The sequence below is a fragment of the Somniosus microcephalus genome, chromosome 2 (genome assembly GCF_052327205.1).
Source record: "Somniosus microcephalus isolate GS21.2 chromosome 2, FLI_Smic_1.0, whole genome shotgun sequence".
Lineage (NCBI taxonomy): Eukaryota > Metazoa > Chordata > Chondrichthyes > Squaliformes > Somniosidae > Somniosus > Somniosus microcephalus.
In genome coordinates, this window is record NC_140988.1 from 10,430,614 (window position 1) to 10,455,621 (window position 25,008).

The 25,008-nt window shown below is 48.6% G+C and overlaps 1 protein-coding gene across 3 annotated transcripts in view; it reads left to right on the forward strand.

Moving 5' to 3' along the window:
• Positions 1-25,008, forward strand: part of LOC147122540 (netrin receptor UNC5C-like) — a 690,555-nt gene that overhangs the window by 650,927 nt on the left and 14,620 nt on the right. For all 3 annotated transcript variants that reach the window (XM_086006449.1, XM_086006469.1, XM_086006460.1), the window contains 7 exons: positions 4,467-4,658; positions 6,912-7,265; positions 10,432-10,519; positions 16,996-17,164; positions 21,317-21,550; positions 22,479-22,628; positions 24,591-24,755. In XM_086006449.1, coding sequence (XP_085862575.1) covers positions 4,467-4,658; positions 6,912-7,265; positions 10,432-10,519; positions 16,996-17,164; positions 21,317-21,550; positions 22,479-22,628; positions 24,591-24,755 — 1,352 coding nt within the window. The remainder of the gene's footprint in view (positions 1-4,466; positions 4,659-6,911; positions 7,266-10,431; positions 10,520-16,995; positions 17,165-21,316; positions 21,551-22,478; positions 22,629-24,590; positions 24,756-25,008) is intronic.

A 25,008-nucleotide genomic window follows, 5' to 3' on the forward strand; every position in this document is an offset into this window, starting at 1 on the left:
CGACCACAACTCCACCTTCTCCTCACAACTATAGTTTCTCATCCCTGGCATCATCCTGGTGAATTTATGCTGTGCACTCTTTAATGTCCTTTCTATAATGGGGCTCCCCAAACTGCACACTAGCTGGGGCCTAACCATTGTGACCACTCTTATCTTTGACTCTTCATTATCCTTTTTTTAAAATTTTCACATAATTGCTTTTTCCCAATTGTTCCCTACTTTCATATAAGTTATTTGGCCCACTTTATTTCCCCCAATTGAATCCGGTAGACTTGAATGCAATGTGTCCTCCACTGTGACGATATCCATTATTATCTCAGTCCATCTTGTGATAGTTTAAATAACCCAATATTAGTGCCTTTTTCTTACATTCTTTCTCAACTGTCTTCTCCCCCCTCTATCTCATCTGTACTTTGGTGACCTGTAACACCCCAAGAATTGCACCATTTCCCTTCCTGTTCCCTAACTCTATCCGTATGGATTCTGTCTTAACACAACCGCCGTAGAACATCCTTATGTTCTGGTGCTTCAACAGAACTTCTCCTCAATATCTTTCAAATGCTATAGCCAGAGCTACTAAAGCTGCCAGTCTTGTCCAAACCTAAGCTATATCTCCATTAAAGCGATTATATTGTATCTGCCTAAAGCGATGAATGCCTCAGTGGGTAGCACACTCGCCTGAGTCAGAAGGTTGTGGGTTCAGTCCCGCTCCAGAGACTGGAGCACAATAATCTAGGCTGACACTCCAGTGCAGTGCTGAGGGAGTGCTGCACTGTCGGAGGTGCCGTCTTTCGGAGGAGACGTTAAACCGAGGCCCCGTCTGCTCTCTCAGGTGGATGTAAAAGATCCCATGGCCACTATTTCGAAGAAGAGCAGGAGAGATATCCCCGGTGTCCTGGGCCACTATGTATCCCTCAATCAACATCACTAAAAACAGATGATCTGGTCATTATCACATTGCTGTTTGTGGGAGCTTGCTGTGCACAAATTGGCTGCCGCGTTTCCTACATTACAACAGTGACTCCACTTCAAAAGTACTTCATTGGCTGTAAAGCACTTTGAGACATCCTGAGGCTGTGAAAGGCGCTATAGAAATGTAAGTCTTTCTTTCCTTCTTCTCACTGACTACTTACCAATTGAAGTCAATGCAAAGGGAAATCGGGCGGGGTGTATAACGGGTGGCTGATCTGTTGTGTTCCGTCATTGCCCAAAGTGAAAATTATCCCTGGGGTATTTTGGGATTGGTTGTTTGAACAGGTTGAAGAAAGTTTTGGGGCTTTGATGGCGAAGGTATCACTGAAAACAACCAGCGCTCCTTCGTCTAAGTGTACAGAAAATATCACTGTTTCCCTCCCCCCCCTCCAACATTGTGTTGCTCCACTCTCTTGGTGATAAGATGTTGTCAGAACAGACCCACAGGAAATAAAGGGGCTTAGAGCGTTATATTATGAGGACAGGTTGCATAAACTTGGCTTGTATTCCCTTGAGTATAGAAGATCAAGGGATGACCTGATCGAGATGTTTAAAATGTTAAAAGGATTTGGAAGGGTAGATACGCAGAAACTATTTCCTCTGGTGAGGGAAATTAAGAACAAGGGGCCATCATCATCTTATAATTAGGGCTAGGCCATTCAGGAGTGAAATCAGGGAACATTTTTTCGCACAAAGGGTAAGAGAAAGGTGGAACTCTCTCCCCCAAAAGGCTGTGAATGATGGGACAATTGAAGCTTTCAAGACAGAGATCGATAGATCTTTATTGGGTAAGGGCATCAAGGGATATTCAGCAAAGGCGGGAGAAATGGAGTTGAGGTGCAGATCAGCCGTGACCTAATTGAACGGCAGAACAGGCTCGAGAGTTTTTTTTTAAATTCATTGATGGGATGTGGGCGTCGCTGGCTAGGCCTGCATTTAGTGCCCATCCCTAATTGCCCTTGAGAAGATGGTGGTGAGCCACCTTCTTGAACCGCTGCAGTCCATATGGTGTAGGTACACCCACAATGCTGTTAGGAAGGGAGTTCCAGGATTTTGGCCCAGCGACAGTGAAGGAACGGCGATACAGGTCCAAGTCAGGATGGCGTGTGGCTTGGAGGGGAACTTGTAGGTGGTGATGTTCCCATGCGTCTGCTGCCCTTGTCCTTCTAAGTGGTAGAGGTCGCGGGTTTGGAAGGTGCTGTTGAAGGAGCTTTGGCAAGTTGCTGCAGTGCACCTTGTAGATGGTACACACTGCAGCCACAGTGCGCCGGTGGTGGAGGGAGTGAATGTTGAAGGTGGTGGATGGAGTGCCAATCAAGCGGGCTGCTTTATCCTGAATGGTGTCGAGCTTCTTGAGTGTTGTTGGAGCTGCACTCATCCAGGCAAGTGGAGAGTATTCCATCACACTCTTGACTTGTGCCTTGTAGATGGTGGAAAGGCTTTGGGGAGTCAGGAGGTGAGACACTCGCCGCAGAATTCCCAGCCTCTGGCCTGCTCTTGTAGCCACAGTATTTATATGGCTGGTCCAGTTCAGTTTCTGATCAATGGTAACCCCCAGGATGTTGATAGTGGGGGATTCAGTGATGGTAATGCCATTGAATGTCAAGGGGAGATGGTTAGAGTCTCACTTGTTGGAGATGGTCATTGCCTGGCACTTGTGTGGTGCGAATGTTACTTGCCACTTGTCAGCCCAAGTCTGAATGTTGTCCAGGTCTTGCTGCATATGGACACGGACTGCGTCAGTATCTGACGAGTCTCGAATGGTGCTGAACAGTGTGCAATCATCAGCGAACATCCCCACTTCTGACCTTATGATGGAGGGAAGGTCATTGATGAAACAGCTGAAGATGGTTGGGCCTAGGACACTGCCCTGAGGAACTCCTGCAGTGATGTCATGTGATTGAGATGAATGACCTCCAACAACCACAGCCAACTTCCTTTGTGCTAGGTATGATTCCAACCAATGGAGAGTTTTCCCCTTGATTCCCATTGACTTCAGTTTTGCTAGGGCTCCTTGATGCCACACTCAATCAAATGCTGCCTTGATGTCAAGGGCAGTCACTCTCACCTCACCTCTTGAGTTCAGCTCTTTTGTCCATGTTTGGACCAAGGCTGTAATGAGGTTGTGTGATCTACTCCGGTTCCTAATGTTTCTAAGTTCCTCATTCTGATTGTCAAGGCCAATGAAGCAGAAATACCTCTTTGAGTTGACATCTCTCTTGTGGAATGTCCCCAGTGGAGTTCCTCTCTTCACCATTTCCATCGCTGCACCATTGGCGGCCGTGCCTTCAACTGCCTGGGCCCTAAGCTCCGGAATTCCCTCTCTGAACCTCTCCGCCTCTCTCTCCTCCTATAAGATGCTCCTTAAAACCTACCTCTTTGTCCAAGCTTTTTAGTCACCTGTCCGAACATCTTAATTGGCTCGATGTCAAATTTTGTTTGATAATCGCTCCTGTGAAGCACCTTGGGACATTTTATTACGTTACAGGCGCTATATAAATGCAAGTTGTTGCTGTATGAAAATCATTTGCCTGCGGGCGTTAGCCTATTTATTTTCAAATGGTGAAGGGAGGAACCTCCACTAGGGAGATTCCACAAATAAAAAGAAAGACTTGCATTTCTACAGCGCCTTTCACGACCACCGGACGTCTCAAAGCGCTTTACAGCCATTGAAGTACTTTTGAAGTGCAGTCACTGTTGTAATGTGGGAAACGCGGCAACCAATTTGCGCACAGCAATCTCCCACAAACAGCAATGTGATAATGACCATATGTTTTTGTTATGTTGGTTGAGGGATAAATATTGGCCAGGACACCGGGGAGAACTCCCACTGCTCTTCTTCAAAATAGTGCCATGGGATCTTTTACATCCACCTGAGAGAGCAGACGGGGCCTCGGTTTAACGTTTCATCCGAAAGATGGCATCTCCGACAGCGCAGCACTCCCTCAGCACTGCACTGGAGAGTGTCAGCCTAGCTTTATGTGATCAAGTTTCTGGAGTGGGACTTTGAACCCACAACCTTCTGACTCAGAGGCGAGATGTGCTACCCACTGAACCACAGCTGACACTAGAGATAGCTCAACCCAAAATAGGTACTTTCGCTTCAAGGATGGACTAAGCTCTGAATCAAAGATATTGTTTTTGAACTTTGCTCTGGGTCAGTTTGAGTTTTAAGTTCATTTCGCAACGTGCAGTGCTCAAGTCCAGAGTTCCTTTGCGAATGAAAAGCGGGGCAGAGCTCGCTTTGCTCCATAACTGATGACTGCCATCAAAAATGCATGGCTTTAGCGGGAAGTGTATTAGAGCGAAAACCCTGTTCTCCCATCAAAAAAAAAATTTCATTTAAAGTGGGATTTCCCAGACCGCGTGAGGTAGTGGGCAAGGGACAGTTTGCCTGCCAATCCTCTCGGGCCTGCCTCACTTGAGCCCGGCGCTACCACGGGTTCGAGTTGGTGTGGTGGGTTCCAATTTCCTTCATTCTCCTTCCTCTGCAGCTGCACCGGGATCAGACGATGTCGCCCTCTACGTCGCCGTGGTCGTGGCTGTGATTGTGTGCCTCGCCATTTTGTTGGTGGTGGTGATGTTTGTGTATCGCAAGAACCACCGTGACTTCAGCTCCGACATCAGAGACTCCGCGGCCCTGAATGGTGGGTTTCAGCCAGTGAGCATCAAGACGTCCAGGCAAGGTTGGTTTGTTTGGGGCCTCTTTGTTTTTTGTATAACCTTTGACCTGAGGTTGTTTTTTCTGATCCGCGCTTGAAATAGTCAGGGCAGAGGATACGATTGGCAGTCTGTAACAGTTTCTACCGGGAATGGTAGCATAGTGGTCATTGACATGAATCAGTCATTCATGAAAGAAAGACTTATGAAATAATACTGAGCGGCCTACGGGTGGCGCTGTCCAGGGAGAGTATAAATACTCGGGCACGGGCCCAGCTTGCGCAGGATATTCTTAACAGGAACTAGTGAAGGACACAACTAGACCTCCATGTTGTAAAACAGTTGATTAAAGCTTTGTTTAATGCTTAGACCAAGTGCCTAGTAGTTTTCTTACATCAGTTATGTTACTGGATTAGTAATCCAGAGGCCCTGGACTAATGATCCGGAGATACGAGTTCAAATACCCACCAGCTGGGGAATTTAAATTCAGTTACAGGAAACTTTGTGCTATCCGGCACCCACAGGACCGAGCTGCTGCCGTTGCCTCAAAACTGCCGTACTCTCCAGAGTTAATGTTGAGAGATACGGAGATTCTTATCTCCGTATTTGACAACAAGCACTGTTGCTTAGCAACAGCTTCTAAACACTCGGGTGTGGCCCTAAAGTTCTGTAGCTGAAGCTGTTGCTATAGCTACAGACCTTGTACAGCTTGACTGTTCAAACAAAGCAAAAAAAAACAAACAAAAAGAATAAAAAATGGCTGCTGATTTTTGCCGGTGGCTCCAGATTGCCGGATAGCTCACCTCTGGATAGCACAAAGTTTCCTGTAATTAAATAAATCTAGAATAAAAAAGCTAGTGTGACCACTGGATTGCTGTAAAAACCCATCTGGTTCACTAATGTGGGGAAGGAAATCTGCCGTCCTTACCCGGTCTGGCCTATATGTGACTCCAGACCCACAGCAACTGACTGTTAACTGGCCTCTGAAATGGCCTAGCAAGCCACAAAGAAGTATAACAGCGCTGTGGGAGTACCTTCACCACATGGACTGCAGCGGTTCAAGAAGGTGGCTCACCACCACCTTCTCGAGGGCAATTAGGGATGGGCAATGAATGCCGGCCTTGCCGTGAACGAATAAAAAAAACCTTTGAACCCGCTGCCACCATTGCGTACTGTCAGGCACTGATGGCAGTTCCCGCAATGGGCCAAATCCAACGTTGAAAGAATATCCGCTGCTGTATCAGAGTGACATTTCCATTTCACAACAAGCTCTTTCTCTTGACATTCTTGGCCAATTCTGTCCTGAGCGTTCACGTCCATTTGGTCTGACAGAAGAGGTCCTTGATAACCACGAGGGCGGTTTAGGAAAACTCCTGCTTGCGTCTTTAGCAACAATTGGGAGTAGGGGAGAACTCTAGGGAGATTCTTTCTTGACAAACATGGAGGCCTGGAAGGGCAGGGGGGCAGGGGGAGGCAGAGGAAAGTTGAAGAGGTAACCTGATAGATGTAGTGCTACAGACTTGTCAATGCAGTGTCATGGGCTAGTAATATAGTGCCATGGGCTAGTAATGTAGTGCCATGGGCTAGTAATGCAGTGCCATGGGCTAGTAATGTAGTGCCATGGGCTAGTAATGTAGTGCCATGGGCTAGTAATGTAGTGCCATGGGCTAGTAATGTAGTGCCATGGGCTAGTAATGTAGTGCCATGGGCTAGTAATGTAGTGTCATGGGCTAGTAATGTAGTGCCATGGGCTAGTAATGTAGTGCCATGGGCTGGTAATGCAGTGTCATGGGCTAGTAATGTAGTGCCATGGGCTAGTAATGTAGTGCCATGGGCTAGTAATGTAGTGCCATGGGCTAGTAATGTAGTGCCATGGGCTAGTAATGTAGTGCCATGGGCTAGTAATGTAGTGCCATGGGCTAGTAATGTAGTGTCATGGGCTAGTAATGCAGTGCCATGGGCTAGTAATGCAGTGCCATGGGCTAGTAATGCAGTGCCATGGGCTAGTAATGTAGTGCCATGGGCTAGTAATGTAGTGCCATGGGCTAGTAATGTAGTGCCATGGGCTAGTAATGCAGTGCCATGGGCTAGTAATGCAGTGCTAGTAGACTGGTTCACACCTACAACTAAGTGTGACACACGGAAGCATGGCGTGATGGACAAATTGTGCGCTAGACCTGTCTTTATGTAAGATGGATGGATGGATAGAACTTGGCTTTTAGTGTTGAGAGTTGAGGGTGCCACGTCACACAATTATCCTCTGCCTTCCCTTTGTGCAGATAACTCCCACCTCCTCGCAGTTCAACCGGATCTGACAGCTGCCGCCGCCATGTACAGAGGACCCATGTACGCCTTGCACGACATCTCAGACAAGATCCCGATGACCAACTCGCCGCTGCTCGATCCTCTGCCCAACCTTAAAATTAAGGTGTATAACTCCTCCTGCGGCGTCACGCCCCAGGCCGAGGTGGTGGACCTCGCGTCGAATCTCTCCCCACAGCTCACAGAGTCACTACTTGACAACGAGGCTCGGAATCTCAAGAACCAAAGCCTGGCTCAGCCGAAGGATCCATCATGCAGCACTTTCGGGAGTTTCAACATCCTGGGAGGCCATCTCATCGTGCCCAACTCAGGTAAGTCTCTGCTGTACCTGTGACTTTTCCTGACTTTCACCTGGATGGAAAGTAAATGTAGTTCAGCAGTTACTTTTTTTTATTGACAGAGGGGTAGGGTGGCTGAAGTCGAAACGTGTTAATTTGTTAAGAAACGTGGGGGGGGGGGGGAAATTGGGTTGATTTGCGCCTCTCGTTAGCGCCCCCAGGGGGAGCTAATGGGACACAAATCCCCTAGTACCCGGGCACGGCCCCACTAACGCCTCCAGCGAAATTCAGCGGGAGGTTAGCGGCGGCGGTAGCCGGTAGCGCCCCGAGTCGCTGCTCCGCCAGCAATGACGTCATCGCCGTGCGCATCGCCCCACTCACGCCCCAGCCGCAAATTTCGCTTGCATCCCCTGACCTATCGACCGACGATATGTCCGACAGGGTCAGGCTGGCGTTTGTGCAGTTGCGGCGGCGCTACTTAAAGGAGCAGGTGTCGGGCGGCCTTTTTTTTTTGGCCGACCGCCAGCACCTGCCCCCTTCTCCTTTTTTCCTCGGGGTGCTGGCCGCGATCGCTCGGACCGGCACTCCTCCTGAGTGCCAGGCTGTTTTCCCGACACCCCGTTCCCCGGTGGTCCGGCAGGGCCCCGGTGCGCACAGTGCTAGGCCCCTCCCCTTTAATCAGAAGAGGAGGCCTGCAATGACGCGGCGCTACGTGCCGACGCACGTGGCGCTGTTGCACGTTGCGCCGCGAACTTCAGTTGTAGCGCGCCAGGAACGAGGTGGAGCGTTTCCAGTTAGCGACACCCATTTTTTCCCCTTTGAATTGTTGGCGCTGTTTTCTAGGAAACAAACACAAGTTGTGTCCCGAATGCACAAATCTCATTCACATGACAGCAAGTATCATATCGCAGAGAGGTCTGTTAACACTTGACCACACGACCACCAATCAGTTTAAGAATAGAAGAAGCTCCAAAGGGGTGAAACCTCAGTGTCTGTCAAGCCTGCTCCATCCAGAGCCCATTTATCTTCATTCAACTTCAGAAATTTCCTCAGTCACGGCCTCTCAACCATTCAGTGCCGATCCGGTATAGACTTCAACCAAAGTAGGCACCACGAGGATCTCCAGGCACCACGAGGATCTCCAGGCACCACGAGGATCTCCAGGCACCACGAGGATCTCCAGGCACCACGAGGATCTCCAGGCACCACGAGGATCTCCAGGCACCACGAGGATCTCCAGGCACTGGCTTCATTGGCTGTGAAGCGCTTTGGAACATCCCGAGGACGTGAAAGGCGCTATAGAAATGCAAGGTCTTTCTCCTCCCTTTCTATGTCTCCAAATTTGTAAATACTCTTTAGAGGGGTGGTTGGGGTTGTTTCTGTGCCCTTCAGGTGAGGGTTGTCAATGGTGAAGGAATCATACATTTTCCCACTTACGTGCGCCATTGTCACTGTCAAGCACAGACTAGTGGGGCCGAATGGCCTGTATCTGTGCCGCGTACTCTATGTAATATTGAGCATTTCCAAGTCGCCTGCAGCTCAACCAGGTGCACGTCGCAGCTTTCTCTATTTAGCCCCCAACCTCGGAAGCTTTGCCACGATGGGAATGCTCATCAACGATTTGGGAGCCTGTGTTGTCCTGACTATTATGGTTTCCCGAGTGGGGTTGGGCGGAGGGGGAGCAGGTCAATGGTGGAATAAAAGATCAACGGACTCTGGGTGCAGCAGCCTTTGATTTTTCTCTGGAGTTTATGCACCAGTGCGAATCTTTCCATTTTTTGCACAATCCATCCCTCCTTGTCTCCCTTCCTGAGATCGCTGATTTATTAAGAAAGAAAGAAAGACTTGCATTTCTGTAGCGCCTTTCATGACCTTTTGGAGTGTAGTCGCTGTTTCATGTCACGGGCTCCTATCCCACGTGGAACTGGGTTGAGAATCACAGAGGATGCGTACAGTTCGAAGGCCCTTTCGCCTCTGAGCCCCAGCGATGGTGCGCTGACCCAACGCACGGCTGAGGCACCTCGTACAGGCTCCCCATTCAGGCCTGTGTGTCCAACGCACACACGGACCCTCCGACACACTTGACAATTCAAGACAAGTCCTTGGAGGACGCTGCTCGATGGAGTTGGAATCTGTCAAGTTGACAAGAACGTCAGTCGGCTAAAAGAAATGTTAGCTGCTTTGGACAACTCGTGCAGCACGGTTGAGTTGTTTTTTTTTTGTTAATCTGTAACGCTCGTCTTTTAAGACTGCGGCCTGCTGTCCTTATGATTTGCAGTCGTGGTGCGGCTTCAAAGGGTTAAGCCGTGTTTCTGTTTGTCCTGAAGCTCATCAGCTCCTCTCCCGTGACAGCTGCCTCCGTCTCGCACATTCCAACCCTGACAGAATCTGCAACAACTGCTGGTTGGAAATGAGTGACAGAGAAATTCAGCGGGGAAAACAAGGGAGGATGTGTGGAAAACAATAACCTTCATGTTCCGAAATAGTGGGGTCGATCAGTAAAAGAAAGGGCTTGCATTTCTATAGCGCCTTTCACGGCCTCAGGACACCCCAAAGCCCTTTACAGCCAATGAAATACTTTTTTGAAGTGTAGTCACTGTTGTAATGTGGGAAATGCAGCAGCCAATTTGCACACAGCAAGCTCCCATAAACATCAATGTGATAATGACCAGATAATCTGTTTTTTTTAGTGATGTTGATTGAGGGATAAATATTGGCCCCAGGACACTGGGGATAACCCCCCCTGCTCTTCTTCGGAATAGTGCCGTGGGATCTTTCACGTCTACCTGAGAGAGCAGGCGGGGCCTCGGTTTAGCGTCTCATCTGAAAGACGGCACCTCCGACAGTGCAGCACTCCCTCGGTGCCTCCCTACTCAATGCGAGCTCTTTGTCTTTCAGTTTTGTTTGTCTGCACCCTCTAGGCTTCCACAGTAAAAGCTTCTTCCAAAAAGAACAGGCTAACTCTTAGCCAGACCTGCAAACCTCTCCGTCAAACTAAAACGTGGTGACATTCAGTTCTGCTCAGAATAAAATTCGACTTTTTTGGCAATTGTCCAGCCAGTATTACTAAGTATGACACAGGCGGTGGGATTTACGTGACCCTTTTTTTTTGTTGCAAGTTGAAGTTGCCTACTGCTGATCGTAGCTCGATCTCCTGCTCACATACCAGCAATTAGATTGTATGTTCTGTCAATCCTAGGCTTAAGGTTACTGGTGCCAGCAGGAGCCATTCCCCCGGGAAGAGCCTATGAAATGTACGTGACAGTCCATCGGAAAGACAACATGAGGTAATGGCGCCTACCTTCTTAATCGCATTCTTTTAGAAAATACATACGCGTATTCGCACGTTGTGTGTTAATGCCGCACACCCAGGTTCTGTAGCAGTACACATCTCTGTCGTATATAATAGCAAAATACTGCGGATGCTGGAAATCCAAAATAACAACAGAAAACGCTGGAAAAAATCAGCAGGCCAGGCAACATCCGTGGAGAGAGAAACAGAGTTAATGTTTCGGGTCGAAGACCCTTCGTCCTGAAACGTTGACTCTATTTCTCTCTCCACGGATGTTGCCTGGCCTGCTGAGTTTTTCTAGCATTTTCTGTTGTTATTTCTGTCGTATCTAACCCTCGTTCACAATCATGGTTCCTCGTGCCGTTTCCATCAGACCATGCAGGTTTATGGGATAATATTTGAAGGAGCATATCCTTGACCCTCTGTATATATTTACCGGTGGAGGTGGGGGCCAGGAAGAGGCAGGATTCACACACTGACTCAGAAAGGGAAGAGCCGGGGGAGAGATTGGGACCAGGTGAGGAGTCAAAGCTTAACCTCTACCACCTCGTCTTCACCAGGGACTGAGAAACTCTTCGAAAAACCTTCCTTATTTTTTTCTTTCTTTCCTGCTCCCTCCTTTCTCTCCTCCAGCTTCCTTTCCTCTCCCCCCTCCAGTGAGGTTTTGTATTTATTTTTCCTTTTTTCTGCTTCCGTCTTTACTCTTCGCGTTCCCCCCTTTTCCTTTTCACCTTTCTTCTGCCCATCTTCGTGTTGCCTGCACCTCCCCCTCTACCCCTCTTTTCCTTCCCTGCTACGGTTTGTGTACAGAGTGGTGATAGAGCGATGCGTCGGAAGAGCCTGATCATGTGGGAGATCAAGGGGCTTCCTTTGGAGCTTACAGTCTTGGTATGAACAGGCTGGGACTCTTTTCTCAAGAGAAGGGAAGGCTGAGGGGTGGCCTGATAGAGGCCTTTAACATTATGAAGAGGTTCGATAGGGTAGACGTAGAGAAGATGTTTCCACTTGTGGGGGAGACCAGAACTAGGGGCCATCAATATAAGATAGTCCCTAAAAAATCCAATAGGGAATTCAGGAGAAACTTCTTTACCTAAAGAGTGGTTAGAATGTGGAACTCACTACCACAGGGAGTGGTTGAGGTGAATAACACAGATGAATTTCAGGGGACGCTAGATTAGTACATGAGGGAGAAAGGAATCGAAGGATATATTGATGGGGTGAGATGAAGCAAGTAGAGTGGGAGGAGGCTCGTGTGGAGCATAAATACTGGCATGGACCAGTTGGGCTGAATGGCCTGTTTCTGTGCTGTAATGTATCTGAACTGCTGGGAGGAGGAGCGAACTGAGGTCCCAAAGGCTCAGTTTTGGGGCATTAATACATATCCACCAGGAATTTCCTTGGTAGTTCTCCCGATCCGGCCACTGCTACTTTGCCGGAAAATCAGCGGGAACACTTGCGGGTTTCCGCCGCTCTTACACCGAAGTTACGCTGGCCAATTGAGGGAACTCCCTGAGGACATTCCCGTCGATAATTTTTTAAAAATAGACGCTGAGCATATCACAGGTGGTTGTACACAACAAGCAGTCCGCTTGATTGGCAGCCCGTCCACCACCTCAAGCATTCACTCCCTCCACCCCCGGTGCACCGTGGCTGCAGTGTGTACCATCTACAAGATGCACTGCAGCAGGACAAGGGCAGCAACGTGCATGGGCAAACCATCACCTTCACGTTCCTCCTCCAAGTCACACACACCATCCCCACTTGGAAGTATATCGGCCGTTCCTTCATCGGCGCTGGGTCAAAATCCTGGAACTCCCTCCCTAACAGCACTGTGGGAGCACCTTCACCACACGGACTGCAGCGGTTCAAGAAGGCGGCTCACCTTCTCAAGGGGCAATTAGGGATGGGCAATAAATGCCGGCCTTGCCAGCGACGCCCACATCCCGTGAATCATTTTTTTTTAAACCGAAGTTGGGCTTCTGGTTGGAAGCCTCATTGGGCGAAAAATTGTGTGAATCGTGCCCCCCTGATTTCCTGATATACATTCCTAACAGGCGCCGGAAGAATCCAGTCAGAGAAAGTTGACCCTGACGTCTGTCTCTAGATGGCAGAAGAGCTGTTTGAAAAGAGAAAAGGCGATAAACTAGGGGACTGTGAGGGACACGGGTTAATATCCAGGTATTTCCTTTTACCGCACTGAGGCATCCACAGATCTTCCGCTCTGAGCTCCCTCCCAGCATTTCTTTCTTTCCCACTGTGCGTTGGTTGACTGCGGTTCGTCTGTAACGTCATTAGGGCGAAACTACTTGGTTTAACGAGCATGCAAGCAGCCACAATCGAGATGTCGCACGTTCACAGCTTCCCACCGCACTGTAAATGACAAGCTTAGGTTTTGTAAGCAACACAGCTGACACTTCTGATGCTGTTTTAAGAAACGACCTTTAGGTTTTCTTCTCCCCGACACACTAGTGTGGGTGACTGTTACAAAGTGTTATGACATGCACTCATATCTGTCTGCCGAGCGCAGATACTTCACACCACCACTAATTGGCCACTGGTGGAAAGCTTGGACTGGGTAAATATGTGCAGTGATTTTTATTTATTTATTCTTTTATAATGAGGCCCCTAGTCTTTGCTGTAACAGTACACCTGCCTGTGTGCGTGTGCGTGTGTGTGTGACTATAATTGAGATTGATAAGACCAGAAATCTCTCACGTAAGTTGGAATGTCAGGAAAATGGCGTTCCGTGCTTGCTACGGCCGGCTCTGAAGTTTGGGAACTCGAGCTGTATTTATACAGCGCCTTTAACGTAGTAAAACGTCCCAAGGCGCTTCACAGGGAGCGATTATCAAACAAAATTTGACACCGAGCCACAGAAGGAGATATTAGGGCAGGTTGGCCAAAGAGGGAGGTTTTAAAGCGTGTTTTAAAGGAGGAGAGAGAGGCGGAGAGGTTTAGGGAGGGAATTCCAGAGCTTAGGGTCCAGGCAGCTGAAGGCACGGCCGCCAATGGTGGAGCGATGAAACTCGAGGATGCGCAAGAGGCCAGAATTGGAGGAGCGCAGAGATCGCGGAGGGTTGTAGGGCCGGAGGAGGTTACAGAGAAAGGGAGGGGGTCAGGCCATGCAGGGATTTGAACAAAAGGATGAAAATTTTAAATTAAAGGCATTAGTTCTGTGGACAGGGGATGTACAGTCAAAGTAGGAAGAGCTAGTAGCACCTCCGGCCTTGTCTCTGAAGCAAGCAGGATGTGACAACACATGATGTTACTCCTTTGTTTTGAATCTTAATTTGCTCAGCACCCGTGTAAGTTCTCAGGGCAGGACACAAAACAGGCAGGAATCTCCCTAGAGGGGCACTAATGTCCCTTTTAAGCCCACAGTGTGCAATACGAGGTCAGACAGCGTCATGTAGGCCTCACTGTGCTTGTGTCCCTGCGTCTGTGCCGATTTCTTTTTCTGGCAGAGCGCATTCTATTTTCATTTTTTCCCCTTGGGTTATCTCTCTTGCTGTAATCCCCATGCCAGCTGAGTTGTGAACTTGTGGCGAGTGGTCTTTGAGCCTCTTTACTGCTCTCGTCTGCGCTCAAAAATGGGGCGGTAGTGAACGGAATGTAAAATGGGCGCCCAGTTACCACCGCTCCATTGTTTCTGCTACAATTGTACAGGGCGTTGGTGAGACCACACCTGGAGTACTGGGTGCAGTTTTGGTCTCCTTATTTAAGGAAGGATATACTTGCATTGGAGGCAGTTCAGAGACGATTCACTAGGTTGATTCCTGAGATGAGGGGGTTGACGTATGAGGAAAGGTTGAGCAGGTTGGGCCTATACTCATTGGAGTTTAGAAGAATGAGAGGCGATCTTATTGAAATGTATAAGATACTGAGGGGGCTCGACAAGGTAGACGCAGAGAAGATGTTTCCCCTCATGGGGGAATCTAGAACTAGGGGGCATAGTTTCAGAATAAAGGGTCGCCCATTTAAAACTGAGATGAGGAGGAATTTCTTCTCTCAGAGGGTCGTGAATGTGTGGAATTCTCTTCCCCAGAGAGCTGTGGAGGCTGGGTCATTGAATATATTTAAGGTGGAGACAGACAGATTTTTGAACAATAGGGGAGTGAAGGGTTATGGGGAGCAGGCAAGGAAGTGGCTTTGAGCCCAAGATCAGCCATGATCTTATTGAATGGCGGAGCAGGCTCGAGGGGCCAAGTGGCCTATTCCTGCTCCTATTTCTTATGTTCTTATGTTCAGTGGAACCTCCCCTTTGGCCAAAGCTTCCCTCTGAAACAGGAGCAAGCATCGTGAGCGCATGGAAATAGAGGTCAAGTGACCTCATTCTGTTTTTCCCTCCAGTGCTGTTTTCCGCTCACAATGTCTACCCGCGCCACTTTCTGCTCCCACCCAGCAACCATGGCCAGTACAAGTCCTGCGGCACCCATTTCGAGCGCTGTTCAAAGGGATCCTCCGCGCCGCTCGGGGGAAACTTTCGGAGGCATTTTGCTGGCAGTAGCTCGTGGGGTTTTTCCTGACCTTCAAGATTTGTTCACTTGTTCTACCAGTACCTCCACTGCTGCACTGGACAAACCCCGGGGTCCGGACTGGAACTCATGGGGCTAAAAATTGAGTTGCGCCCCAATTGGGGTGCTAACTTTTAGCGCCCCGGAAAAATTAGCATCCCGCGCTGGAAGTTGAGTGGTTGCGCCCCAAGAGGGAAGCGGGGCGCTACTGGAAGCGCCCCGCATCCCTCTTGGGGCGCTGTGAGTCAATATTGCGGCGTTATGTGCCGCAGTGCCACACGCTGCGGCACGTCACGCCGCGGTATTGCAGGCCTTCCTCCCCTTCTTAAAGGGGAGGGGCCTTGTGCAGCACGACCTTGGGCCCCCGGGGATCGGGAGTGCAGGCAAAAGAGCCTGGCACTCAAGAGAAGTGCCGGGCTCTTGGAGCGCAGCCAGCACTCCGCGGAGGGTGGGGGGCGTTTCAGAAGGTCTGGGACGGGAGCACAGGCAGCTGCTGGCAGGCGGCCAGCAACAAAAACGACCGCCCCGCACCTCGCCTTTAAATTGCGCCGCCCCGGCCGCAGGTACGCCCCCCTGACCCCGTCGGACATAGCGTCCGGCGGTAAGTCAGGGGGCGCTCCCGAAGATCGTGGACAGGGCGTGAGCAGGGCGCTGCGCACACCAATGACATCATCGCCAGCGGCGCAGCACCGCAGGGCGCTACCGGTTAGCGCCACCACTAACCTCCCGCTGAATTTTGCGGGAGGCGTGGGCAGTGCCGCGCCCGGGCGCTAGTTGCGTTGCGTCCCGTTAGCGCCCTCTTAAGGCGCTAACGGGAGGCGCAACCAACTGAATTTTTCCCCCATGTTATTTGGATGTGACTCAAAGAATCATGGACATTACAGCACAGAAAGCTCCCTCGGAGATCACCCGGGTTATATGCATGTCTGGCACTAGTGTGCTATACAAATAAACTTGTACTGCATAAAAAAGAAACCAATACTGTCTCCGGACTTGCTATAACAAAACCCACACGGCTTAATCAGCTACGGGAAGCTCTGTTGTGAGGATTCCTTTCCTGCCTTTTTATAAAAGTAATATTACGTCTACCTGTTAATGTTAATTTACGAATAAAATTAAATTAACCGCCAGCGACAGTGTGCAATAGGGTGGGAATGGAGTCTCCACAGTACCCAGTACACGGAGGGGCCCAGTGGGACTAACTTGGGCCAGATCTCAATCTCCAGTCCATTATTCGCCTGATTATGTCGACATAAATCCACATTGGCACAGACCGGTATGAAACCAATTTCTGACGCCCATTAAATTAGCACAGATATCCCGCACGGCCGCATTGATCGGGCATTCTCCCGAATGAGTCATTCAGATTGACTGATTGTCATTCATTAACAGAAAGTCAAACTTGGCTTGATTTCTGTTCCATTATACAGGGAAACAGCTTAAAAAAAACACAGTGAATGGAAATTGAGCCGATGCTTTGCTGGTACACTGTTGGTGCCGATTGTGAGGTTAAGCAATGCCTCGATTTTAAAATTCTCATCCTTGTTTTCAAATCCCTCCATGGCCTCGCCCCTCCCTATCTCTGTAATCTCCGCCAGCCCCACAACCCTCCGAGATCTCCGCACTCCTTCAATTCTGGGCTCTTGAGCATCCCCGATTTTAATCGCTCGTTGGTGGCCGTGCCTTCAGCTGCCTGGGCCCTAAGCTCTGGAATTCCCTCCCTAAACCTCTCTGCCTCTCTCCTCCTCTTTTAAGACGTTCCTTAAAACCTACCTCTTTGACCAAGCTTTTGGGTCACCTGCCCTAATACCTCCTTACGCGGCTTGGTGTCAGATTTTGTCTGATAATCGCTCCTGGGCAGCGCCTTGAGGCGTTTTACTACATTAAAGACGTCGTGTAAATGCAAGTTGTTGCTGCTGTTGTTCTTGTTGTTAACCTGTGTCTGTAATATCCCTAGGCCGTCGCTAGAGGGCAGTCAGACATTGCTGAGCCCAGTGGTGAGCTGTGGGCCTCCAGGGGCCTTGCTGACCAGGCCCGTGGTCCTGACCATTCATCACTGCGCTGAACCGAACACGGAGGACTGGCTTATCCAACTGAAGAGTCTGTCAGCCCAAGGAAGCTGGGAGGTGAGAGCTTATTGACGACGGGAGTAATAAAATAAGTTATTTTTTTGAGGGGGGGGGTGGTTTGGGAAATCTGGGGCCATGAGACGCCATTAAACGCTCAGGGGTCGAGTTTCCGCTCGTTTCCGCCAGTTACATCAGCGCGATCTGGGCGGAATTGACCGAACCGGCGCAATAACAAGATCGGGAGGGAGGGGGGATTTTTAAACGCAAGCGCCTTGTGTCCAAAACCGCTCACGCTCGTTTTTCCCACGATCACTTACGCTGGTTTAAGATTCAGTTTGCCCGGAGCTGGCCCCGCCCACAAAGCTGACCCCCCATCCCCCCCGGTCGAGATTCCGCTGGTTCGGGAAGACTCTTCAAATTGTGCTCATTTTCTTAGGCGCACAGGCACCAGGCGGCACGTTTCAATAGGATTTACATATCAAAAAAATATTGAATTTACTCAGAAACTGACCAGTGTACACCAATGAAACTATTAAATGATTCAGTATTGTTTTTAAATTCATTCTCGGGTGATTTTTTAATCGGGTCACTCACAGACAGAGGACTGGGCCTCCCTGGTAAAAATGCTCATCTTTGGAGATAAACCCATTTTCTGTCTTAATAAACCTGCCGCTCTTAAATACATCAAGGAATATTTTTTAATGGAAAGAAGAAACAAAGAATCGATTCCGTTCTATTGCGCTGCCCGATCGCACTGGTTCGTGGGAGGTTTTACGTTTGTGATGAAGCAAATTAATTTTAGCGGAAACTTGAAGCCTAATCTAACCGGCGCAATTTCTAGCGCATTTTGGGCGCCATTTCCTCGATGGCGTCCCAGGCGGGAACTCTACCCCTCAATATTTAAGCGAATTTTCGGAATGTTTTCCTTCTCCAGGCAGGGTTGCCTAGCTCCTTTCCATCCGTCACTTTCCCCTTATCATCATTTTGAACACCTCAATTAAATCTTTTCACTGTTCTCGCAAAAAGAGCCTCTGGTGTCTCTCGTCTCCCCTCATAACTAAAGCCTCTCATCCCTGGTATCATCTGATTCAATCTCTTCTGTAATATGAAGAAAGATTTGCATTCCTGCAGCACCCTTCACGACCTCCGGATGCCCCACGCTTTAGGAAGGATGTCAAGACATCGGTGAGGGTGCAGAGGAGATTTACCAGAATGGTTCCAGGGATGCGGGACTTCAGTTATGTGGAGAAGCTGGGATTGTTCTCCTTAGAGCAGAGAAGGTTAAGGGGAGATTTAATAGAGGTGTTCAAAATCATGAAGGGTTTTTGATAGAGTAAATAAGGGGAAACTGTTGCCAGTGGCAGGAGGGTCGGTAACCAGAGGACACAGATTTAAGGTGATTGGCAAAAGAACCAGAGGGGGCGATGAGGGGAATTTCTTTTCCGCAGCGAGTTGTTGTGATCTGGAATGCGCTGCCTGAAAGGGCGGTGGAAGCTGATTCAATAGTAACTTTTAAAAAGGAAATTGGATAAATACTTGAAGGGGAAACATTTGCAGTGCCATGGGGAGAGGACAGGGGAGTGGGACTAATTGGAGAGCTCTTTCAAAGAGCCGGCACAGGCACGATGGGCTGAATGGCCTCCTTCTGTGCTGTGTCATGCTGTGATTCTATGAAAGCGCTTCACAGCCACTGAGGTACTTTTTTGTTTGAAGTATAGCCACTGATCTCCAGGGCTTTGACGTCCCTCCTAAGGCAAGGTGCCCAGAATTTTCTGGCTATACTCAACCAGTGAAGCTCCACGCACAGTGAGCTGTCAAACCTGGCCTGATAGTATGGGGACGAGGACAAGGGGGGCGGGGGGGGGAGGCTGAGGGTGGTGGGGTGACGGGGGAGGGGAGGTGGTTTGAGCAGACACGAGAGACGGAAGAGAAATCTGGGAGAGTCCACCTGCAGCGGGTATTGAAGCAAGCTGACTTTCAGCTGGGGGAATGGTGGTTGCTTGGAGAGTAATCTAAAAACACAAAGGAAATCATTTAAAAGAAGGAGTGGGGGAAGCATTACACGCACGCTGCCAAAAATGCCAGTGACATTAAAAATAAACTTAGGAAAGAAAGAATAATATTTGGCAAACAATTAAAAATGATCAGCGTGGAACTCTACTGTGCTTTCAAAAGACGTCGAAGAGGGAATTATTCGTTAACATTTTTAGAAGTGCTATTCTGTGATTTTGCTAATTCTTGAGATAAAATTTGAGATAAAGCGTGGTTGGTTTTGGCAGTCTCCTGCCTACATATCATTTTGGTTGCAGTTCTCACACAGCTGTTCTGCTTTAGTTAGGATAGACTCTGTCAGCCCAGTGCTGCACTTAAATCTTCTGATATCTTAAATTGAAATGATCGAAGCTATATTGGAGCTGATTCTCCCCGTTGACCGTAGCGATGCCAATGTAGGCCCAAATCCGATACCATCGGGCCCCAGTTTGAAGGCCGAGCCCCAGCTTAAATCTTCCCTTACTATGCCGGAGTGGCTGTTTTTAAAGGGATACGACAGATCAGTATCCTACAAGAGGTTAGCTTCATGGATTCACACGATCTCTGCGCTCCTCCAATTCTGGCCTCTTGCGCATCCCCCGATTTCAATCGCGCCACCATTGGCGGCCGTGCCTTCAGCTGCCTGGGCCCCAAACTCTGGAATTCCCTCCCTAAACCTCTCCGCCTCTCCTCCTTTAAGACGCTCCTTAAAACCTACTTCATTGGCCAAGCTTTTGGTCACCTGTCCTAATATCTCCTTATGTGGCTCGGTGTCACATTTTTTTGATAACGTTCCTGTGAAGTGCCTGGGGACATAACAACAGAAAACGCTGGAAAAACTCAGCAGGCCAGGGCAGCATCTGTGGAGAGAGAAACAGAGTCAACGTTTCAGGTCGATGATCTTTCGTCAGAACTGGAAAAAAGCAGGAAATGGAAAGCAAGTTTAGGGGCTGGGAAAATGGGGAGGGAGTGAAAGAACAAAAGGGAAGGTCAGTGATAGGATAGAAAGCAGGAGAGATAAAGAGACAGTGAGAGACATTCAGAGATAGTCAAGGCGAGCGGAGGTGGTAATGGGGCAGGTTAAGGAATAAAGGATGGCTCTAGATGGGGGGTGAATTGCGCTGGCAGAATGAAGGACAGCTGCCATGTGGGAGGGAAGAAAGAAGAAAATATATATACAGGAAACTCTTTATTATCCGGCACCGACGGGACCGGCGTGGTGCCGGTTTATCAAAAAGTCCGGATTACAGAGAGTTATAGTTAAAAGGTCCGAGAGCCCCGTACACAGCAACAAATCCAGGCTTCCCTGTTGCTTAGCAAGAGCTGCAGGAACCCCGGCCACAGACCAAGTGTCCCTGTTGCTTAGCAACAAGTGCAGGAACCCCCCGATTACACAGCCACAGATCCAGGAACAGCCACTAATATGAAGAAAAACTTAACTGAACCTACTCCTGAATTTTGCCGGTTAACCGAGATTTCCGGTTGTTTGGGTGCCGGTAAATCGAGAGTTTCCTGTATGTGATAGGGGCCGAGGTTATGATCTGAAATTGTTGAACTCTATGTTGAGTCCAAAGGGCTGTAGGGTGCCTAATCGAAAGATAAGTGCCTGGGGATGCTTTAGTATATTAAAGGATTTAGATTAATACAAGTTGTTGTTGAATGCGTGACATAAACAATATTTAAATCACTGTGGCATATGTGACAGATACTTTATGAATTAATTCATAAATTATTATTTGAAAAAAAAATTTCTGCACATCATCTTTTGGGCAAACACTTAAGAATAATCCTATGAATGAGTTAATTGACTGCGAATCACTTTGGCGTGTCCTAGGGATGTGAAAGTCACTATATAAATGCAGGTATTTCATTTACTTTCCTTCCATATCAATATAATATATTAAAAATTTGACATCTGCATGCACTTCCTGTCTACAAAATCTTACTTCCTGTTATCACGTTTTTGTCACACTTTTTGTGTCACGTTTTTCCATCATAAGTTTCTATATTGGCATTTGTAAGGGGGACTGACCATGTAATCTTTTCAGATAGGGTTTGCTCAAGTCTGAAGGGAGGTTCATGCCACTGCAGGGAGGCTAAAGGACACGCTCGTAAGGGCAGACCCCAAGAAAGAGTCTGAGTTGTTAAATTCTGTACTTTTTCTCTCTTCCTCCGTAGGACGTGGTGGTGCTGGGAGCGGAGACCCTCACCACCCCCTGCTATGTCCAGCTGGACCCCCAAGCTTGCCACATGGTGACCGATCAGCTTGGCACCTACTGCCTGGTAGGACAATCCATCAACAAGTCGGCAACCAGGCGACTGAAGCTGGCCATATTCGCACCGGCAGTCTGCACTTCGCTCGAGTACAGCATCCGCGTCTACTGCTTGGATGATACGCAGGACACCCTGAAGGTACCTCAGTGATCTGACACAGGGGGGAAAAAAAGAAAGAACTATAGCTCCTTTCATCACCTCAGAACATCCCAAAGCGCTTTACAGCCAATGAAGTACTATTTGAAGTGTAGTCACTTCGAAATGTAGGCAGCCAATTTGCGCACAGCAAGGCCCCACAAACCACAACGTGATAATGACCAGATAATCTGTTTTTTTTAGTGATGTTGGTTGAGGGATAAATATTGGCCCCAGGACACCGAGGAGAATAGTGCCGTGGGATCTTTTACAAAAGCTGGAGCCTCCGACAGTGCAGTGATCCCTCAGTCCTGCACCGGGAGTGTCAGCCTGGATCTTGCGCTCAGGCCCTTGGAGTGGGATCTTGAAAGCTTCGAGGAAGGGACTTCAGAAATGTTTTGATCTTTGGCACCTTGATGGCACATTTCCCATCCTTGATATTCTGCAATCAACAGGGCAGTGCAGGGTTTTTTTTTTAAACAAAGGACCGTTTGGTTTATTTAATTGAAAAACTCCTCTTCTTGCCATCTATGAGACGAGGAAAATCTGGACCATTGTAGTAAGTGTTATAAATCTCATCATTCATCAAGAAACTACTCATGAAATAACGTTGGACGGCCAGCTGGTGGCGCCGTCCAAGGAGTATAAATACTCGGGCGTCGGCCCCAGCTATCCAGGGACATTTTGTAAGACAAGGAACTAGTGAAGTACAACTAGACCTCCATGTTCTGAAACAAGTTGATTAAAGCCTTGCTTTATACTCAAACCAAGTGCGGAGTGAGTTTTATTACGTCAGTAAGTAAATGCCCAGTTTAGAAATGTAGGCATAAATCTCTATTCTTGATCCGAATTAGACCAGCAGCACTGCTGCTAACTGTGAACCAAGCCATTGTATGCCTTGTGTTCATTCAATCCTGACCTTCGTTCACAGGAAGTTGTTCAGTTGGAGAGGCAGCTGGGAGGACAGCTAGTGGACGAGCCAAAGACCCTTCTGTTCAAGGACAGCACCCACAACTTGCGTTTGTCTGTCCATGATATCCCACACTCCCTCTGGAGAAGCAAGCTGCTCACAAAATACCAGGTAGGAATTTCATTTGTCTTTAGGGTGGATTGCTTTCTGCTGTAGCCATCGCTCACTCATGATGGGGTGAGGAGGGGAAACTGCAGGTAATTGCAGTTAATGAGTCGTGATTTTCTGACAGTTTAACCCAATTGTTGAACCTAATTATTGCAAAATAGTATGTCGTCATCGGCGATTGTCTCACTTCCTGACTCCCCAAAGCCTTTCCATAAAAACATAAGAATTAGGAGCAGGAGTCGGCCATATGGCCCCTCGAGCCTGCTCCGCCATTCAATAAGATCATGGCTGATCTTTGACCTCAACTCCACTTTCCTGCCTGATCCCCATATCCCTTGATTCTTCTAAAGTCCAAAAAGCTATCGATCTCAGCCTTGAATATACTCAACGACTCAGCATCTACAGACCTCTGGGGTAGAGAATTCCAAAGATTCAGAACCCTCTGAGTGAAGAAATTCCTCCTTACCTCAGTCTTAAATATCTGACCCTTTATTCTGAGACTACACCCCAAGTTCTAGACTCTCCAGCCAAGGGAAACAACCTCTCAGCATCTACCCTGTTAATCCCCCTCAGAATCCACCATCTACAAGGCATAAGTCAGGAGTGTGATGGAATACTCTCCACCTGCCTGGATGAGTGCAGCAGCAACAACACTCAAGAACCTCGACACCATCCAGGACAAAGCTGCCCGCTTGACTGGCACCCCATCCACCACCTTAAATATCCACTCCCTCCACCACCGGTGCACCGTGGCTGCAGTGTGCACCATCTACAAGATGCACTGCAGCAACTCGCCAAGGCTTTTTCGGCAGCACCTCCCGAACCCGCGACCTCTACCACCTAGAAGGACAAGTGCAGCAGGCGCATGGGAACACCACCACCTCCAAGTCACACACCATCCTGACTTAGAAATATATTGCTGTTCCTTCATCGTCGCTGAGTCAAAATTCTGGAACTCCCTCCCTAACAGCACTGTGGGAGCACCTTCACCACACGAACTGCAGCGGTTCAAGAAGGCGACTCACCACCACCTTCTCAAGGGCAATTAGGGATGAGCAATAAATGCTGGCCTTACCAGCGACGCCCACATCCCAGGAGTGAATACAATAAAGTTCATGTAGCCCGTGTTGGAGATTTAATTGGATGGCTCCATTAGGATTTTGTACTCTTATTCCCATAGATCTCAGAATTAACCCTTCACTATATATCAGGCATAACTCTCATCTTCCACCTCCTGTGACTCAGACTTTGGACCTTGTCCCTTATTTCCTCTGATCCCCGCCTCCCTTGTTATCCTTCATGCCCCACGATCTTGGCCACTAACATCGCTTCACAGTGATGCACTTAACTGCTATGATTATGTGCTGGTAACATTATCTGATTGTCAAAGAATTAAACAGTCCCGGGGCAGAGAATGAACGATCCACTCTCCCATGGGGGATTAGCTTTTACCTGCTGTGCTTAACCAATGACTTGTGTGTGCTCTGGGGAATCTAGTCAGATAATGATCATCAGATTGGCACCTCCAGTCAATCTCCCAGCCTGCAAACGCAGCTACAGTGCTGGCGGATATCTGCTGTTTGATTGCACTCGTTTGAAAGTGTGAAGAAATCGTATTTCTGTGCGGAAGTCTACACACTTTTGTCCTACAAATGCGTACTGCGTTTTCTTAGCGTGCAGTACAACCCCAGTTTACTGAGAGGGTTTGGGTCATCCACCGTGTCCAGATCAATCAGATTTGAACATCCTGCATTCACCCACTCAATGGACCAGCTTCCACTCGCATGCGATGGGAAGCAATATTCAGAAAGCGTCTTTACTGCTAATTCTGTGTTTTCTTGACTTTACCAATATCCATCTTGAACAAAATATTTATCAAATGGCAAATAAAAGGAATCGCAGCTCAAGTGTTAAAAGCACTTTTTGCAAAGCTTCCAATAACCATTTCTGTCCTTTTTTTTCCAGGAAATTCCATTCTGCCACATATGGAGTGGCTGTCAGCGGAACCTTCACTGCACCTTCACGCTGGAGCGTTTCAGTCTAGTCACCTCTGAGCTGGTGTGTAAACTCTGCGTGCGACAGGTTGAAGGCGAGGGACAGATCTTCCAGATCCAGAGCACCTTGTCTGAGGTACGTCACCCAGTCTGTACACACTGAATACCTAACCCGGACCGGGGTGTGGACTGAGGACTATGGCCATGTGCTCTGTGGCATCCCTGTGCAAACTGACGCTGACCAGTCGTCCAGTGTTATAGGAAACACGTTCAGGTTAAGGAATGGTATCTTCATCAATTGCCACGACACTGCCTGGTGCGCTGTGTTACCAGGCTGTCCTTTCAGTTCTGGGATCTCCAATTAAACCTGGCCCAGACTGAAGGGTTAG